This window comes from Oculina patagonica, chromosome 2 (assembly GCF_052425735.1).
Source record: "Oculina patagonica isolate OP01 chromosome 2, crgOcupat, whole genome shotgun sequence".
NCBI lineage: Eukaryota > Metazoa > Cnidaria > Anthozoa > Scleractinia > Oculinidae > Oculina > Oculina patagonica.
In genome coordinates, this window is record NC_135759.1 from 37,596,696 (window position 1) to 37,617,238 (window position 20,543).

At 38.4% G+C, this 20,543-nt stretch overlaps 1 protein-coding gene across 1 annotated transcript in view; it reads left to right on the forward strand.

Moving 5' to 3' along the window:
* Window positions 1-342: 342 nt before the first annotated feature.
* Window positions 343-20,543, forward strand: part of LOC144642356 (uncharacterized) — a 41,714-nt gene continuing 21,513 nt past the window's right edge. The window contains exons 1-3 of the mRNA XM_078501320.1: window positions 343-543; window positions 3,012-3,378; window positions 9,349-9,403. Of these exons, the coding sequence (XP_078357446.1) occupies window positions 489-543; window positions 3,012-3,378; window positions 9,349-9,403 (477 nt within the window). The 5' untranslated portion in view covers window positions 343-488. The remainder of the gene's footprint in view (window positions 544-3,011; window positions 3,379-9,348; window positions 9,404-20,543) is intronic.

Here is a 20,543-nt window from a genome sequence, read left to right on the forward strand (position 1 = left end):
GGCCCGTTGAGTGCGTGACCTACTTTACAAAAAGCTTACTTCGGACGACATGGAAATAACACTTTTCGGTGTTCAGTCCATAAGAGTAGGAGATGGTGCCGTATCGAACTTGCCCCAAGCTCTTCTCTCCTTGAATTGAACGGGAAGAAGAAATACCCTGGGAACGAGACTGTTACTGGTTTAATGAAGTCACTGAAGTGTGTCATCAGTTCCTGTTTGTGGTGTGGGTCACGCAATCAGCGGGCCGTGCTCTGTTTCATGTCCTCACCTCAAAATGAAACATAAAATATCCATTCAGGCTCTTGCTACAATATTTTTAGTTAATTCTTTTAGGAAAAAAGGACAATATACGCTCATTAATTCATCCCTTGACTGTTCTCTCACTGGGTTGCGACTCAGTATATGAAGCTGATGGAATGTATAACTAACGTGCATGGCATCATGACAACGACATCAAATTAAATTATTTTGCTACGTCGATAAAAACTATGATGGAGCGTCATTGTATTCAAAGTTTTGTTCTCGGGATTTTATTTGCCACAGGTAAGCTTTGACCGTTGAATTTACTTGTGCATGTATTCTTTAACGAGCAGAAACTATATATTTTAGCTGTTCAGTGTATGGCATTTGGTTCAAGAATATGTTTTGAATGTGTACGTACGGCTAGAATTTTATTGTTTTATCACGATTCAGGGTTCTTTTTGTCTGTTTGGCCCGATCGAACAGAAATCAAGTTTAACTTAAAAGAAATCACCGCGTAAAACACAATAGCAAAATACTTCCGTGCAGTTAGAATGGAACACTTCAATATATAAACGAAAGAGACTAATTATATATGATGGAATCTATTAGATTTAGTAGACAGAAATTTCTAATTCTTATATTATAAAGGGCCGCTGTGAGCAAGAGACCGTTTGACCTTTCTTTAAAAACTTGCTCGCGCGTATCGAATGTCGTTTATCCGTAATATTACATGCAACAGTATTACGCAATCTTTGTTGAGACAACATAAGGAAATTTAAAAAAATATATAAAAATAGAAAATACAATATTACTGTTGTTCAATTGAGCAAATCTGCGAAGAAGATGTATTATTTGTATCCTTGGTCTGTGAATTCATAACAACTGTATTTAACTGAATTCCATCAGATCCTCAGGTTATGCTATTTATACAATCACTAACAAGCTTCTTATGTTTAAAAAATGTACGCTGCAGTTGGATAACAGTCGTTTTCACACAGAAGGTGTCAGCTACTTTTATTTACTTTAAGTTTTTTCGTCAAATATGTAAGACCCCTTGTGAAACGTCATCCATTCTGCATGCATCGCGTGCCATTTTTTAAAATGTATCTTTAAATGACAGATTTTTTTTTTATTTGCCTGATCAAATCTACGTGGTATGCTGATGCGAACATCGAAAAAAGAAATTCGAAATCTCGTTTTTTTCACCGCCTTTTCGACCTAAAAAACGCAATATTTCCACTTCCGGTTGGGTCCGAAACCGAGCACAGTGGGGAGCTGGGTCTATTCTGCTTTTGACGTCATGGCCGGTCTAGACCCAGATCCCCAGTGGGCGCCGTGGCGTCAAACAAGTGATACACTCAAGAACCAAACAAACTGAACAGGGAATTTCAAAGGAAGATTGCGGCTGGGTTGTCGGAAAACCAGAAAAAAGCTAAAGGCTTGGAAGTTTATAAATGATCTGAAGTCTAGAGGGATACTAGTGTAATACCGTAAAATTCCGGTTATAAGCCCTCCCGCTTATAAGCCCCCCCGGTTATAGGCCCATCAACCTGGAAACAAAAAAATACATCCGGTTATAAGCCCCCCCGGATATAAGCCCCCCTCTACCGGATGACAGTACTGAACAGGGCTAAATGTTGCTTTTTTGTGCGTTTTAACTTAAAAGCGTATTTCGATCAACACTCCTGGGGCTCTTTTCAAAACGTTTTTTTCCTTCCGCTTATAAGCCCTCCCGAATATTAGCCCCTCCGCTTATAGGCCCACCCAAAACCCCTTACGAAGTTGTATAAGCCCAGGGCTTATAACCGGAATTCTACGGTAGTTTTTTTAGAAAAGCCGATGAAACAGCGTGTGAAAATAAAGCTAACATATATCACATCAGTAAACATACATGAAAAGGCGGTTTTAAATATTGACGTATTAGGCTCAAAACGAATTTAGAAGTAGCGCACGTGTGATTTAAGCGATTTTAAATCTATGCCGTCGCAGCTTTAAAATTCCATGTTTGGTTTGTTTGGTTATTGAGTGTATCACTGAGCGCATTCTTGTTTGACGTCACGGCGCACAGTGGGGAGCTGGGTCTAGACTGGCCATGACGTCAAAAGCAGAATAGACCCAGCTCCCCAATGTGCGCGGTTTTGGACCCAACCGGAAGTGAAATTTCACGACTTTAGAGCGCGAAAACGCGGTGAAAAAAGAGAGATTTCGAATTTCTTTCTTCGATGTTCCCATCAGCATCCCCCGTACATTCGATCAGGCAAATAAAAAAAACTGTGTCATATACACTTTAACTATCGCTGAAATAAGCCGATAATTGACTGAGAATGATGTTGGAAAAATCGATCGAGTGTTTTTGTACAGTTTTTATACATCTTTCTCGAGGTTTAATACACTCTTCGACACTCCAATTTTACTCGGGCAGAATGACGCGTAAAACAGTTTTCAATACATCCATTGACCGTTTTTGTACTAGAGACGTGTTACCCGTCTGGACGAGCTTCGGCAAAAATTTTGTTTTTTCGTCTGGTTATGCGTCTCTAGTATAAAGACGGGCACAAGACGAGTTACCCGTCTAGACGAGCTACTTTTCGAAATGCGTCTTGAAAGACGGATAACGAAAGGAAGCTCGTCCAGACGTGTTACGCGTCTTGTGCCCGTCTTTATACTACAGACGCATAACCAGACGAACAACAAAATCTTTGCCGAAGCTCGTTCAGACGGGTAACTCGTCTTTAGTATAAAAACGGCCATTCTTTTAATTCTTTCAGTGCGTGGCCTAAATACAACACAATGCCTCACACGTTACAACGATTCTTATACATGTCCACAGCTGTCTGACCCTCCTGAGCGAACACACTGTTGTTTATTGAATAATCAGCCTGGTTGTTGTCTGCCGGGAGGTTCATCATGCAGCCACAGTGCTGATAAGCGAAATTATTGCCCGCGCCCAGATGATGGAAAGGAACGAACACACTGTTGTATATGGGATAGTCAGTCTACCTGTTGTCTACCGGGAGGTTCTTGGTGCAGTGACAAGTATGCCGATATCCGAAATTATTGTCCAGGCCCCAACAGTGAGGAGAATGAGCGGGACTGGTGTGTGTGGGCGGGACCTAACGGGCAAGACTGTTGCAGGTGAGGAAAACGTGACATTTCTACTGTGTCATAATCAATTGTTATATCCCCACCCCTGTCTCAAATATCGTTGATAAATGTTCCGTTCTATGCAATTTAACTATTTATTTGGGATAGTGTGAACGTACAGAGCAAAGTTGGAAACCTGGGAATATAGCTGACCTGTTTTAAAAAAAATCGCAAGTTCCTGAGTTTTGACTGGTTAACAGGCAATGGTATATGAGCTCATAAAAATTGTAGGTGTGTGTGATAACGAGAACAGCCGGGAAGCTTCAAATATTGCAATTTTTCAGTTATTTTACTCGCACTTGTTGGATATGAGATAGTTGTAGCCAACTTAGCACTATGCATATCCAACGCGCACTCGTTAAATAAGAAGAGACATTTAGCTACAGGTTTTTTACTTTAACAGCAAACCGCAAACGGCAGTTTAAGCTTAGTTGTTTGGCGTTTGAGGTATCATGAAGTCTACCTGTTTAGCTAGACGTCTTCAACCTCGAGCAAATTCGCGTAGATAACAAAGATGACTTGTCAAATTCTAAAATTCAAAATTACCAGTGATCCAGTCTAACACCCACGCTTTCTTTATCGACGGTTGTTGAAGGCGGCATTTGATTGGAAATTAATTTTCTATTTTGGATGATTATTAATTATGATACGGTAAATCATTTAATTACAAGAACGCAACAGCATCTTGACATCATTTTGTCATGTTTTGCTGTGGTGGGGGATCTCAGCTAGACTCAAGCTAGACTTTAGAAAAAGTCCGTCGTCTTTATTAATTTAACACGCCGGGACGGTCGACCTATCGCGACTTGCGTGGCTCGTTTTTGTTTCGTTTCCTCAGAAACGATACGGTATTATTTTGGCTTCGATGTGAACTATTTACACAGTGGGGGCTACTATCCAATCAGAAGAACAGTCGTAACCACAAAGTAAATACGTTTGACCGAAGGCAATTAATTTCGTAAAAACATATTCTTCAAATATCGGAAAGATATTCCTCAGTATGATCAAAAAATATTGAGATTCGTTGCAAACAGAAATATCTGACGAATGCAATGGTTTTAAGTTTGATTAAAGCGATGTATTGTAAGAAAACTAGAGAAAGCTCTCGTAGCGTTTAATTTGTAGGTAAACATTCTAGCGATTTTCTGAAACGGAAGTTAATTTCCACCAATCAGTGTTTGCATACGCAAACAAAAACGGGATGACTTGTCGTGTTTGCTCGCACGGGGGGCTGCTATCCAATCACAAGAACGGTCATACCCACAAAGTAAATACGTATGACGAAGGCAATTAATTTCATAGAAACATGTTCTTCAAATATCAGAAATATATTCCTCAGCATGACCAAAAATATTGAGATTCGTTGCAAACAGAAATATCTAACGACTGCAGTGGTTTTAAGTTTGATTAAAGCGATGTATTGTAAGAAAACTAGAGAAAGCTCTCGTAGCGTTTAATATTATTCTGAAACGGAAGTAAATTTCCACCAACCAGTGTTTGCAAGCGCAAAGAAAAACGGGATGACTTGGCGTATCTCGTATTTGCTCGCAAGGTAGAGCTTAAGTGCGCTACAAAGAGAAGTGCATATTTGCAGGTGAGTTACAAAGTTAATTTCACTTCATGTAACAGAGGAATGTATAAATGCGGGAGATTGCCCTATTCTATTTGTACATGAAAATTCACGGCATCTTCGACGTCACAAACAGCGCGAATACACGCAAAATTGCGTGGGTTCTCGCGTGGATGTACCCGGAATTGCGTGATCAGTGTCACGTGCGTCGCAAAAACATTCGAGTGTGCACGGAAAGTTGAGAACGAAAAAGAAGACAGTCAAGTTCTGTTCAAAGTTTAAATTTTGTATGGACAGTATCGTATAGCAAAGTGTGCAACTGCCGTGTTGAACTAAATTCGTCAGATTCGTCTCCTTAGCTGATGTAACCCTCAACATTAACTACCGTTGCAACTGCTGGAGCAGATTTCTGAGATTAAATTAATGATATAAACATTGTTTGGATTATTCAAAGCCACCGCGGTCTGATCGAAACTCCACAGTATCGCCAAAAATGCAAATCGTTATTATAGTGTTACCAATGTAAGGCTGTTACACTGACAACAGAAGCAACTTGGTTATTCTGTGGAGATAATTTTATGTTTGCCGGAAGAGCGTGCAGCGCGGATCGAGCAAAATAAAATCCTGGTATGACTATATATAACATATAACATAAAACTTTCTTTAAACTTGAATTTTGCTTAATTAAAAATCCCGGTTAAAAATCTGTGTATGGTAGCTTTTTACATTAATTTGCCCTGGTTGTTTATGTGTCTTTGTAAAGTGACAACAGGCATTTGATTTTGAAGAAATGGCTTCGGAACAGTGTGCTTATCTCTGTTCTTGTCGACCAGGGTTTTGGTTTGTCTTGAATTTGGCATTTATTTGATTTGAGCATGTGATCAACTCAGAGAAGTATATACCTTAAGCTTTTTGTCAAAAGGTAATAATTTCATCCACGATTAAAGTGTTGTTTTGCATTTTATCAGAGATCAGTAGTCACAAAACACTTTATTTATGGAACTGATTTATTTTAGGATTGTTTGTTTCCAAAAATAAACCATTTAAATTAATTGCATTACTCTGATCTTGCATTTTACTCTTGTGGTTTGATGTTTCCCCACATTGATAGGAATATATTTAATTTATAAATATATTTTCTGTAAGTTATTTTTCCATTCATGTAACATTCAAAGTTTTGCAGAAATAAAAAAAAATCATTTTAATTTTCGCTGGATGAGTAAAAACGATAAAGGCAAGCTCCCTTCACTTAACTTAATTTGGAGAGAAAGACACATGCTATTTCTATAAAGAGAAATATTTACGTGTTACTTGAACTCTTGAAAGCCAAACTGCAGCAGGACGTTGTTTATGTCTCCTTTACATAAAACGGACAGTAGGTGTTAAATGGGAATTTAAGTTACTACTGAATTTGAAGTTCTTCTTTTCATTCTTCACTCGTGCATAAATTCGTCAAATTCAACATACACTAGCACCTTCTCCACATTAAAGTAAACCACAAACCCATCTCTCCTTAAGTGTTCCGTGACACTATTCTCACCCTTCCGCAATCTGGAAACGAAACACTATTTCTTTTTGAAATAGCTGCTTGTTGCGACTTCGTCGCTTTGAATGGGCCGCTTTGCGGGCTCGAATCGAACTCACTTCACTGTGGTATAGTCTTGATCTCAGCGAGGATAAACTTTAGAAACAGCAAAACGTTTTAAAATTACCATTTGAGCCGGCCCAATTGTTTTATAAATATATGGGCTGAGAGCCCGAGCATGAAGAATGACATGAGAATGATCAATCTTTAGAAAGAAAAGGGTGTCGAAAGAATTTCTTACCTCTGTCAAAGCAAACGCCTGCCGCGAGTTTTAAATAATCACAATGCATCTCGAGATCTCTTTTGAATTTCTTTTCTTGATGCCGCATATCATCTTTTAAAATCGTCCGGAAGTGGACCGATCAAGACTTTTAAAGTTTTCTCCATTCGAGTAGTTTGTGCCTGGTAAATCACGGTCAGTTGGACAAAGGTATCTTATCGTAAATCACGCTTCATGACAACGATTAACTTTTTAAAAGGAAAGGATACCGAAAGAATTTCTCACCTTTGACAATGAAAACGCTTGACTTTCTAAAAGTCGCTCGCTTCTGGTTTCCGGTTTCGCCTGCCGCGAGTCTTTTTTAAATTTCTTGCAAATCTCGTCCGGAGATAGACTGATCAAGGCTTTTCTCCGTTCTAGTAGTTTGCGCTTGGTAAATCGCGGTTTTGGACTAAGGCTTGCTTATCGTAAATCGCAGACAAATTTGAAGATATGGCTTGATATGTTCGTACGTGTTCCTAGACATATTTCTTCTTCGGCCACTCAGATGTAAAAAATGTGGATTTTCTTACTTCTCTGCGAGTTACTTAGTTAATTATCGCGAAGTCTTTTCAACAATTGCATTGCTTTCGGCGTTTAGACATTGTGAAATGAATAGGCCTCGAATAAAACCTCAAATTATCTTTTTCAAAATTCTGCCCAACTGCAATCAACCTTTACAAGCTTCGTTTGTTTACTTGTTGTCATCCGTGCACGTGCTCATGCTTGGGCTGTCATCATTACCCAATCATCGTTTACTTGCGTCATCATTGACCAATCACCGTATGTCGGCATTTTACAACTCCCGATACCTACTTGCGGGCTTTCAGCTTGGCGGCATTTTACAACTCCCGAGACTATTTGCGGGCAAAAATTGATCAAATCGAGATTTTTCCCAGTATATACTATATATTCGCGCGGATTACAATGATGCCTCCTCGGGTTTTGGCCTCTGGGCCAAAACCCTGCGGGGGCAATAATCCATAAAAAATTCCCCGCGCATCCGATTGGTCTAAATGCGTCACGTGATGCAGTTTTGAACGCCGACAAAACTACTTCGACAAAATCTTTTGTAAAAGATTTCCCCGAAATGAGCGGCCTTGTCTAAAAAAATTTAGACAGGATGAAAAACACAACAGCTTTCATTTAGCTTAAAAGATATGCACTGATTATTGTACTTGGACATTATCTCTTTCTCTAAGTTCGCAGTTTTCTTCAAGCTTCACTCAAACATCATGAAATGTCAGTGCATATTTTTCGCGCCATCTGAAACTTTCATCTTTCTCTAATATAGCGGTAATGATCGATTTTTCATATGGAATGCGGGCAGTGGTACACTAGTTTTCAAACTGAAAAGTTGTTGTTACTTAAAAATCCGTTTGAAAGCCGAGACTATGGAGACCTTTGATCAACGTGTTCTTGTGAGCTCCGCTCCGCTCACTAAATAATTATTATTAATATTCTTGCTCGCGAATGGCAACATATTGCACCAGAAAAGAAGGGAGAGCTTGCAACAATACATATAACATCCCAGTTAGACTTGCCACAAGTCGACTCTTTTGAGCAACGAAGTCGCGATAGGTGACCTAACTACCGGAAACGGGCTTTGAGAAAGTCTACATCCCAGTAAACATGAAACAGTTACTAATAACTCAGAAAAATTAGACGAAGAAATGGCTGCGAAATTCGCAGAAGAGGACACTGAGAAATTGGATCTCATACTTTCAAGACTTAGCAACTTAGATTCAAAGAATAAATAACATTTAGGATTAAATATTAATTATTAGTAACTGCTGTTAATCAAACTGAACTATATGAAGTAGCTATCGCGTATAATATTTGTTAAAAAATAATAATAATGAACTGATGTAATAATAGGCAAAAGGAAACCTTTTTAGGCAGAGGAGTCGCCCTTTTATTTATTTATGTAATTTTTCTTTTTTTGTATGTTGTTAATGTAAGTAATTTTTTACGTAGTTTCTTTTCGTGTAAAAAGTGTTATTGTGTTTGTGAATGAATAAAAAAAAAAAAAAAAAAAAAAACTTAGATTCAAAGATAGAGGATTTAATTAAACTAACAGGATGTTAAACGCTTACAAAGCAAAATCTCCACTCTGGAAGTATATGTTGGCGTTGTTGAAGACAAACAGAAGACTAATTTTGTGAACAACCACATCCAAAAGCTTAAAAGAAGTATTGGTACAGGGGTAGGATTTTTCTGTGTATTGCAAAAAATAATGTGGCAAATCAAGAGAAAATAAGAGGACTTATCTCCTTATTTTCTCTTGATTTTCTCTTGGACAAATTCATCAAATTTTATACATACATTAATGCAGTAAGCGCAAAAAAAGAAAATTGCGAAAACCACCGAAAAGTATGTACAAGTTTTCTTATGGCTTTGGCAGTTCAAACTCTATAGATATTTACGTAGATACGCCAAAAACAGGGGAAAATCATCGCGTAGAGACCTAAAAGTTTTATAACTTAGTTTAAGAACAAGCCGATAACTCTTCTCATGATTTATCCTGTCTTCATCGTCTTTTTTTAGGGACAAGTTCACCGGGTTGTATGTCATACTCGGACTGATGATTGGAGGCCCTGTGGTTGGTTTTTGTGTTATTTTTGTTGTCGATCGCTTACGCGAATGGTTGCGGTGTTGATCGGAATCACGATCAATGATCTTAAGTTACTTAGATCATGGTGCATCCTTACCGAAAGTGGATCTGTGGATTCATCGGTTTCTCGATTCACCACGTTCGTGTGATCTTAATCTAGTTACCAGAATAGTATACCATTCTCACTCATTAATTATGCGGCTCATTGTCCGGCGTGGATAAGATAGGGGAAAAGATTGTGGCCAAGGCAATGAGCGACTGGGTGAGAAAGCACTATAGCTGTGTATTACGTCGCCGAAGGGGAGGTGGGAGTGTCGAAAATTTGCCCAGACTTCCCGGCTTGCGTATCTCTTTCGAAATGCCCCGAAACTCAGCAAAGGGATCTTTAAATACGGCGATTGTGCACGTGGTGATTAAGCATTACCTAACACAACTATCTATAAACAAATGGGGTTATGTAATCCACGCACTTATGAATTCCGCGTCATAATTATGAATGAGAATAGCACACGAAACGTCATGTTCTTCAGTAACAACATGCGCTTTTTTATCATTTTCATTACTTCTGTTTTTGTTACTTTTGTTCATAATCAAGCTAACAATGCAATGTAAATAGTCTTTTAAACCTTAGCATAAGAGCTTATTTATTCATGGGCGTATGTACGGCATTTGAGCTTTACAAAAAGGACTTATTCGGAGATTTGAAATACTGTTTTCTATCCCTCCAGCTGTTTTATACTATAAGGCAAAGCATTTCAAAGTTCCTGGCCCTAAAGTGGTATTGTAAATATTATTAATTATGAAATGAATTAATAAAATGGGAATATAAGACCGCAACCATTAAGCAGAACAAATCTTGTTCACATTGTAAAAGTTTGGAGCGTTCACTCGCTGAAAATTTGTTAGAAAATATAAGATTTCGGCTGTCGAAATACAGCCTTTAACGAATGATAAAAATGGCGCGAATGAATGAATATATAGAGTAAAAATGTGTGAAAAAATACAGAATAAAAATGCGCAAATAAGGTGTCAAAAACGAGTAAGAATTTGATTAATAAAAAGAAAACTATTTTAAAAGAATGGAACATTGTCTGTGTGATGAGTTAGCATTGTTGTCTGCTGCAGTTATCATGGCAGTGTGCCATGACTCAAGACTTGTCGCACCAGATCGTCACCCTTTTTTGGTGCTCGTTCATCCATTTTCCAATTGCCCACAATGCACTTTGTTTGCCCCCCCACATTTTGCATAAACTATTGTTTTGGAAATATGCAGTCCTCCCAAGAGAATTTGAAAACAATAGTTTATGCAAAATTTGGGGGGCAAACAAAGTGTATTATGGGCAATTGGAAAATAGAGAATGCACAGTTCGAAACGTTCGATCCTCTGTTGCAATATTTTCCGTCCGCCGTGACTTCCTAGACTAACGGTACAGTAACAACCCGCAGGTATTTAAAGAAGCTTTCTTTTTTTAAGTTAACCTAAACAGGTAGCCTTAAAGGTTCTTAACAGGTTCTTACCTTCTGAAGAAAACTTTACATTTTTTTAAATTTTATCTTCGGCGATCTTCGGAAATTTTCGGAAAACGTTCCGAAATATTCGAATGACCTTCGGATAACATTTTGAAAATCTTCGGAAATCTACGTGAAATGGTCGGAAATCTTCGGAAAATCGTCAAAAACCTCTTTTATAGTAGGTTTATAAAATAAACAAAATAATACATGGTTGCTTGGAGAAATTAAATTTATCTTCTCGTGTTCAACTCGATATCTCACGAGTTAGCGCACACGAGAAGATAAATTTCATATCTCTATATCTCCTTGCACTGACTCCTAGCCAGTGGGGAAAGACAGAGAAAGTGAACACATTTATAAACGTTTTTGTATCACCAATGACCTCACAAAATTTCCGACCATTTTGACATGCATAAACTTGTTAACATTTTCGGGAAAATGTCCCATTAGCTTTGTCATCTCAACTTCGTTCCGCGAGTCTTTCGTCGTTCATAAAACAAGAAAAATAAATTACCTAGGAACGAGGATGTAACTAACTTGATAAACAGTTTGTGGTCTCACTCAAATATCTGCTACAAGTTCTTGTTTATTTCTGTGCGTCAAGTGTTCAATGAACCGTGTAAACACCGTGCTCAGTTTAATGTCTAAACCTTCACATTGACTACAGCATAAAATATTTTACTATTGATGGTCAATATTTGATAGGTCCTACGATTTCGATTTCTCAAACTCATTAATAATTCATGACGTTATAAGCCAACCAGAGCGCCCCATTCGGGTCAGGTGGATGAGTTGGAAACTCAATGAAACACCAGTTGAATATCACTTGTGTTTCATCACGTTTTCATCACTGGTGGTAAAATTGTTCTAAGTCTGCATATTCATATATTACTTGAACACAGCTTAACATGAATCATTAATTTTTTATAAACAATGACCAAGAAAAACATTTCAAATTACAAACTGACATGCTGAAGTCATTTACAGTACATTTCTTAAAGTCACCAAAACAGACTGGCATAGTATCCATATCCACATTCTGAGAAAATTTTTCTCACTGCCGGAATCGACACTAGTTGTCGCACTTACTGTTGTAGTTGAGCGTCAATGCGTCCATCAATGTTATGGCAGAGTAAGAGGCTGAACTTTGTGCAATTCATAATCTTTAAAAACTCCACCAACTTCGAGTATTGGAACCTTGACACTTCGCACTCGTTGCCAATCCTCAAAAACCCCCAATGCCCACTTTTTTTATATCTGGTAGACTTCGGTACTGCTCTCTCTACGCAAAGTACTTCTTCCTCGATTGTTTTCGGGAAGCGAAACCTTCCTTCGGCCATGGCAAAAACAATATGTAAATCCCTTCAAGTTCACAACACTTTTGAATACAACTTTGGTGCAACGCGAAACTGCTGGATACTCAGAAATACAATGAATGCCGACTGAATACAACAAATCACACATACAAGGCATTTTAAAGAAAGATGGGAAAAAATACAACAATGCACAATTTTGTATTGTTTCTTTGGAGAAGGTATTTCAAAAGCTCGTGCATCGTGTTTCATCACGATTTCCAGACACTCGAAAACAGATGAACTCGGCCGAAGCGGCCTCGTGCTTTCATCTGTTTTCTCGTGTTTGGAAATCGTGATGAAACACCCGCACTCGTTTTTTGAAATAATACTAATTAACCGTTTTTGACATTGATACACACTAAACTGTTCTCAGAACTTATCTTTTCTTTTATTAAGTGAACTAGCTTTCTAGTCTCTGTTCGTTTTCGAAATAAAGAGATAAACGTAGACAGGTCAACAGTTGAAAGAACCTTGCAAACGCGTGAAAAATTCCATTGCGGTCGGAGTGATCAAAAACCTTTTTTTAGATCTTCGCGAGACGTGCCATTATAAACATTTTAGTTTTTGTTCGGTAATATGCCTGGCAAATTTCGCCACATACAGAAAACATTTCAACAAGTCAACAGCATGCATGCTCGTCAATATTCATCCCTTTACATTTGTCCGGCTCTAAACCGGTCAAGAGTGAAATGCACAAAAATTCGTCAATAAGAGTATTGAACGTATGAAGTATATAGCATGCTCTTTTACATGTTTTATCACTTAGTTACCCCACAAAAGTTATGATACTGCGTCATTTTTAATATACTTCCGCTTACTTGACGTAATATCACTAACCACTGAAAATAAAAAACTTGCCCTGTCGAGTTTATTCATCACTTTTACACCGACTTCCTCAAAACTATGATTGGATGCCATTTTTTAAAAATTTTTGTTCTCTTGATTTTCTTGGCCGCAGGTAAGTTTTCTATTGTCGCTTTTTTTTATTTTTTGTATTCAAAGGACTCTCAAAGCAAAAAGGCAATTTAATTGTTAGTTGAAGAAGTCGATTTGGGTTTCTTTACGAACTTACATCCGTTCTGTTGATTTTTTTGTTGTTGCTAACTTTTGCTATCTTCATCAGCAGTAGGTGGCCTAAATATAACACGATGTCTAGGGCCTCACAACGATTCATACACATGTCCGCAGTTGTCTGATCCTCCTGAACGAACACACTGTTGTTTATGGAATAATCAGCCTGCTTGTTGCCTGCCGGGAGGTTCTTCATGCAGCGACAATGCCAACAAGCGAAATTATTGCCCGCGCCCTCAAGATGGGAGTGCACAAACACGCTGTTGTGTATCGGAAAGTCAGCCTACTTGTTGTCTGCCGGGAGGTTCTTCATGCAGTGACAATGCCAACAAGCGAAATTATTGCCCGGGCCCCAACGATGAGAATGAGAATACACATTGTTGTGTATCGAAACGTCAGCCTACTTGTTGTCTACCAGGAGGTTCATCATGCGACTCGTATGTTGAATTTCGAAACTATTGCCCAGGCCCTAACGATGGGAAGGATTATCGGGACTGTTGTGAAGAAGTATCTGCAAATCTTGGCCTTCTATATCCAACTTGTTGCAGGTGAGCCTTCGTTAAGCGTCGCATTCCTTCGTGTCAAATTCATTTTTTTACGAGAAAATTAAATGTACACGAGGGCCACACAACGCAAGGCAAAATTCTTTGCCGGATCTCACGTAGCTTGGAGCTGTTAGTCGGTACTAGAACCGTCTCCAGGTGTTAGTTTAAAATGCACGGCTACTACGATAGCACTTGGGTTTAGTTTTTAATTAGTTTTGGCCGATATTCTGACTTGTCAACTTGTCTTCTTCTCGAGCTCTGGCTCTTTAGAAGACTAGTTGACTAGGGTATGTTTCTTTGGTCTGCATAGCAGTAATAAAAAATATATTTATTTACATGTATCACCATGTATTGTATAATTACATGGGTTTTGCAAATCAACCTATTCAGAGCATTTCCATGGCAGCATGCGCAGAACTTCCTGCAACTTTGTTATATTTAACAGGAAATGTGTTCCTGATTTAATTTTCTTTATGGGAGGTTCTGTGTTAAAGAACAAAAATTGGAATTTTGGTAGTATCAGTACAAAACGCGCGAAATTAACGTGGAACGTGATCAACGAGCATTTATGTATATTCAGTTTTAAAAATAGTGTTGTAACGTTGTCGATATCTTCACAATTTTCCTTTGATTAAGAGTGTTTGGTTTTGCATCGGAAAAAGAAAGTATCGTATTTAAAGATTTCCTATAATTTTTTGACTGAAAGAACTGTTTTCCTATTTCAAAATATGCCTTTTTCCTAAGCGAAGCCATAACAAACTTAATAAGTTATCTTTTTATCTCCTTTGATTTCAAAAGAATGTACATTGACAGGGGTGTATCGAAAGGGGGGGGTCCTGGGGTACCCGTGACCCCCCATTTTGGCGATTTTTTGAAAAAATATACAAACTTTGGCGGAAAGGTGCAAATCTTAAGATCAAACATGGCATCAGCGTATTACATCTTTCTTTAACAGTGCTAGATACTCAATTTATGCAGCTACTTTTGTAGGTTTGTCCCTCCCTCATGCTCACTGCTCAGAGGTTTGGTTTCGCGCTTGCTGCCGTCCGGCTGTTTGACATGTAACATCCGCTCGTTCATACACAAAATAATTAAGGTCTCCGCACACGTGGGGACATGTCGCAGCAACATGTTGTAGCAACATGTAGCAGCGACAAAATCATGTGTTGTTCACACTGAGGGGACATGAAGCAGGGACGATTTCGCGGCAGTTTTGTCCCTGCGACATGTTGTACGGATGTCAACTAGTTGGACTGCGTGCAACATGTTTCAGGGACAAAATGTTGCAAAATTTCATGTTGCACGCGCCAAAAATGTTAATTGGGACATGTCCCCGCGTGCGTGAGTACCAATGTGACACGTCCCTGCTACACGTCCTCTCAGTGTGAACAACGCATAATTTTGTCGCTGCTTCATGTCCCTGCGACATGTCCCTGCGTCTTCAACCCATGTGTGTGGAGACCTTAATGATTTTCAGAAGTGTGAAAATTGGTCAATTTTACATTTGTTAATCAAAAATAGAGTTAACCTCACTTGGGCTGTACAAAAACTATTTAAATTGATGTTAAATAGTTAAGAAAACCTTCTTTCATATCCAGGAACATGCGAGAGGCTGTACATGGCGCTTTCGCGTAGAAATATAAAAGCCCTCGAACAATTTGAATGAAATACCTTTGGAAAAATTGATTCAATAATCATGTAAAAAACTTTGACGCGAAGTTGAGTAGATCAGCTCTCAGATCGGTTTGGACAGTACGACAAGCTTGTGTTGAATTGTTCCAATTCTTTGATCGGTTTCGATTTCCTTATTGTTACACACACTGACCGTGGTTACACACATTCCATTATATTGTTACGCACATTCCATTCTCCTTTGTTAATATGGTGTCTTGCAAGCAGAAGCAGAACACAAACAGTCTTTTTTATTCGGCCCTGGTCCTGTTTAGGACTTGTTGACAAGTCAAAATATTGGCCAAAACCAAACGACCTTTTACAGCCTACTTGTTATTCTTTTGCGTTCATGCAAATTGCCTCTAAGCCTCGTTAGCATGTGCAAAAAAAGTGAAACTGCAGCGAAGCTTGGAAGGCAATTTGCCAGTAAACAAAAGAATAACAAGTAGGGTGCAAAAGATCCATTTAACCTGCCCAAAACCAAGTGCCGTCGAACTCTCCTGTTGGACGCCATGTTGTTGTTGTTGAAATTGTTTTAGATATTGGTAAGATCAGAATGCGAGGATCTGCGCATGTGCTTCAGGGGCATCCGCTGCCTACCGCCCCAATGATTGTTTTATAAGTTCTGATTACATCGCACGAATTTCATATTGCTGGAATGTAAAGTAGCTTCTCCCCACCCCCCACCCCCCCCCTCTCTCTCTCTCTCTCTCCCTAGACGAAAAGTGTGGCACTCTTGTAACATTTTGTCTCCCTTTAAAGAAAAACCTGATTTACCTCCCGTTCTCCGAAAAAAGCCTATTTATCAAAAATTTGAAGCATTTTACACCTTCTGTGCAAATCGTGGATCAATCCATCAATTCCTGTATGATTTATTATCGTTTAAAGGACGAAAATGGCACACTAGTAACTCTAGTCGGGGTAAGAGCTAATTTAAAAGGGTAAAATCCAATTTCTACCGCGATCAATAGATAGATGGACGTCTAATAAATGCCAGTACGTTCACTCGCTTACCCTTTCAATTTAAAATGTCGTTTCGATGACTATTTCAAAAGATCAGGTAAAGTTATATGAACTTCATTCGAGGTTAGAGTTTGGCGTTTCAGTTTAAGGCCTTGTATTGCAATTTTCAACTAGTGAAGACTCCTGTATCCTTGCAATTTAAAGTATGATCTTCAAAATTAGGCATATTAAAGGCCTATTATATAGCATTGTTTTGACCAGTTTTCATTTGTTTAGGTTGAAATGTTTATCATTTACAACGATTTTTTCAGACCTCACTTCAGCCGTCAAGCCGGGTTACAAGAGTGCCATAAATGCAAGAAATCCAGCACCGAGATAATAATATTAAAAAAACTCAGAATTCGATTATTTCCGGTCTAAATAATAATCAACATAATATCTTCCTGCCACCTAAATTGGAAGGTTGTGGCCTTTAAGCTCTTGGCGCTGGAGGCAGTTTTATCAGGTTCTTTAAAACAAGCAATGGTCGTCTACATTTGATACACACGGAAATGTTTCCTACGACATGTCAGGCATCGCTGCAGTACGGAAAGGCTTTTAGCACTTCTAACAACCATTTGGAAAGGTAGCTCATGGTTAATGTTTATAGTTAAAGCAACGATACAAGAAAAGTTATAGTGACATTGCCTATTGTAACGGTACAAAGCAAGTCGCACAAAACGTTTATGGGAGTTAATTACAGTGCCAGAATGAGCAGTGTTATTTTTGTTTGTTAGGTCAGTACTGTGCACTGTTTTGTGTTATGTTTAAATGATACGTTAGTGCTCTGCGCCGTTTTTGTGTTATATTTGATTGTGACCTCAGTGCTATGCGCTGTTTTTGAGATATGTTTGAATGTTACGTCAGTGCTATGCGCTGTTTGTGAGCTATGGTTGATTGTTAGGTCAGTGACATGCGCTGTTTTTGTGCAATGTTTGATTGTTACGTTAGTGCTCTGAGCCGTTTTTGTGTTATGTTTTATTGTAACCTTAGGGCTATGCGCTGTTTTTGTGTTATGTTTGCCGGGATTATTAGGTCAGTGCTGTGCGCCGTTTTTGTGTTATGTTTGATTGTTACGTTAGAGCTATGCGCTGTTTTTGTGCTATGGTTGATTGTTAGGTCAGTGCTATGCGCTGTTGTTCTGTTATGATTAAATGTTAGGTCAGTGCTATGCGCTGTTTTTTTGTGTTATGTTTGATTGTAAGATCAGTGCTATGCGCTGTTTGTTGTGTTCTGTTTGATTGTTAGGCCAGCCTGCGCTGTTTTTTGTGTTATGTTTGATTTTTAGGTCAGTGCTGTGCGCAGGTTTTGTGCTATGTTTAGTTGATTGTTACGTTAGAGATATACGCTGTTTTTGTGTTATGTTTGATTGTAAGGTCACTGCTATGCGCTGTTTTTGTTATGTTGGATTATTAGGCCAACCTGAGCTGTTTTTTGTGTTATGTTTGATTGTTACGTTAGTGCTCTGCGCCGTTTTTGTGTTATGTTTGCCGGGATTATTAGGTCAGTGCTGTGCGCCGTTTTTGTGTTATGTTTGATTGTTACATTAGAGCTGTGCGCTGTTTTTGTGTTATGTTTGATTTTTAAGTCAGTGCTGTGCGCTGGTTTTGTGTTATGTTTGATTGTAAGGTCACTGCTATGCGCTGTTTTTGTTATGTTGGATTATTAGGCCAACCTGAGCTGTTTTTTGTGTTATGTTTGATTGTTACGTTAGTGCTCTGCGCCGTTTTTGTGTTATGTTTGCCGGGATTATTAGGTCAGTGCTGTGCGCCGTTTTTGTGTTATGTTTGATTGTTACATTAGAGCTGTGCGCTGTTTTTGTGTTATGTTTGATTTTTAAGTCAGTGCTGTGCGCTGGTTTTGTGTTATGTTTTATTGTTACGTTAGAGATATAGGCTGTTTTTGTGTTATGTTTGATTGTTCGCTCAGTGCTAAGCGCTCTTTATGTGATATTTTTCATTGTTAGGTCAGTGCTGTACGCAGTTTTTGTGCTATGTTTGATTGTTACGTTAGAGCTATGCGCTGTTTTTGTGTTATGTTTGATTGTTACGTTAGAGCTATGCGCTATTTTTGTGTTTTGTTTGATTGTTACGTTAGAGCTACGCTGTTTTTGTGTTATGTTTGATTGTTACGTTAGAACTATGCGCTGTTTTTGTGTCATGTTTGATTGTTACGTTAAAGATGATTACCAGTCCGTACTGCGCAATCTCCGCCTGCAATGTTTGTGAGTCTCACAAACAGAAGAATGTTTACTAGCAAAAATAAAAATTCCGGGACAGAACTTACCTTTTTCTTCATTATTAACGCCAGATATCCTTGCAAAACAATAATAACGAGTAAAAGAAGCTCGACGGTATTTCAAACCGACGTTTTAGCTCATCGTGGATTCTTGAACGAAACAATCCGTAATGGCGAACTAAAAAACTTCATGTACGCTATCACCGAAGTGTAACGTTTTAACGAATTCAAAACAAAAATGAAAACAAACCCTGAGTTTGCGCAGTACGGACTGGAAATCATCTTTAAAGCTATGCGCTGTTTTTGTGTTATGTTTGATTGTTACATTATAGCTATGCGCTGTTTTTGTGTTTTGTTTGATTGTTACATTAGAGCATTGCGCTGTTTTTGTGTTTTGTTTGATTGTTACGTTAGAGCTATGCACTGTTTTTGTGTTATGTTTGATTGTTAGGTCAGTGCTGTGCGCAGTCTTTGTGTTATGTTTGATTGTTACGTTAGAGTTATGCGCTGTTTTTGTGTTATGTTTGATTGTCAGGTCAGTGCCGTGCCCAGTTTTAGTGTATATTTGATTGTTACGTTATTGAGCTATGCGCTGTGTTTGTGTTTTGTTTGATTGTTAGGTCAGTGCTGTGCGCAGTTTTTGTGTTATTTTGATTGTTAAATTAGTGACATGCGCTGTTTTTGTGTTATGTTGATTGTTACGTTAGAGCTATGCACTGTAGTTGTGTTATGTTTGATTTTTAGGTCAGTGTTAGGCGCAGTTGTTGTGTTATGTTTGATTGTTAGGTCAGTGCTATGCGCTGTTTTCGTGTTATTTTTGATTGTTAGGTCAGTGCTATGCGCAATATTTGATTGTTACGTTAACATATGATTGTTAGGTCAGTGCTGTGCGCCGTTTTTGTGTTATGTTTGATTGTAACGTTAGAGCTATGCGCTGTTTTTGTGTTATGTTTGATTGTTAAGTCAGTGCTGTGCTCAGTTTTTGTGTTATGTTTGATTGTTACGTTAGAGCTATGTGCTTTTTTGTGTTTTCTTTGATTGTTAGGTTAGTGCTGTGCTCAGTTTTTGTGTTATTTTGATTGTTAAGTTAGTGACATGCGCTGTTTTTGAGTTCTGTTTTTGATTGTTAGGTCAGTGCTATGCGCTGTTTTTGTGTTATTTTTGATTGTTAGGTCAGTGCTATGCGCCGTTTTTCTGTGTTCTGTTTGATTGTTAGGTCAGTGTTATGCGCAATTTTTGTGTTATGTTTGATTGTTACGTTAGAGCTATGCGCTGTTGTCGTGTTATGTTTGATTGTTCGCTCAGTGCTATGCGCTCTTTATGTGTTATGTTTTGATTGTAAGGTCAGTGTTAGGCGCTGTTTTTAAGATTTGTTTGATTGTTAGGTCAGTGCTATGCCCTTTTATCTGTTATGTTTGATTGTTACGTCAGAGCTATGCGCTGTCTTTGTGTTATGTTTGTTACGTCAGTGCTGTGCGCAGTTTTTGTGTTATGTTTGATTGTTAGGTCAGTGCTGTGCCCATTTTTTGTGTTATGTTTGATTGTTAGGTCAGTGCTATGTGCTGTTTTTGTGATATGTTTTATTGTTAGGTCAGTGCTGTGCGCAGTTTTTGTGTTATGTTTGATTGTTACGTTAGAGCTATGCGCTGTTGTTGTGTTATGTTTGACTGTTCGCTCAGTGCTATGCGCTCTTTATGTGTTATGTTTGATTGTTAAGTCAGTGTTAGGCTGCTG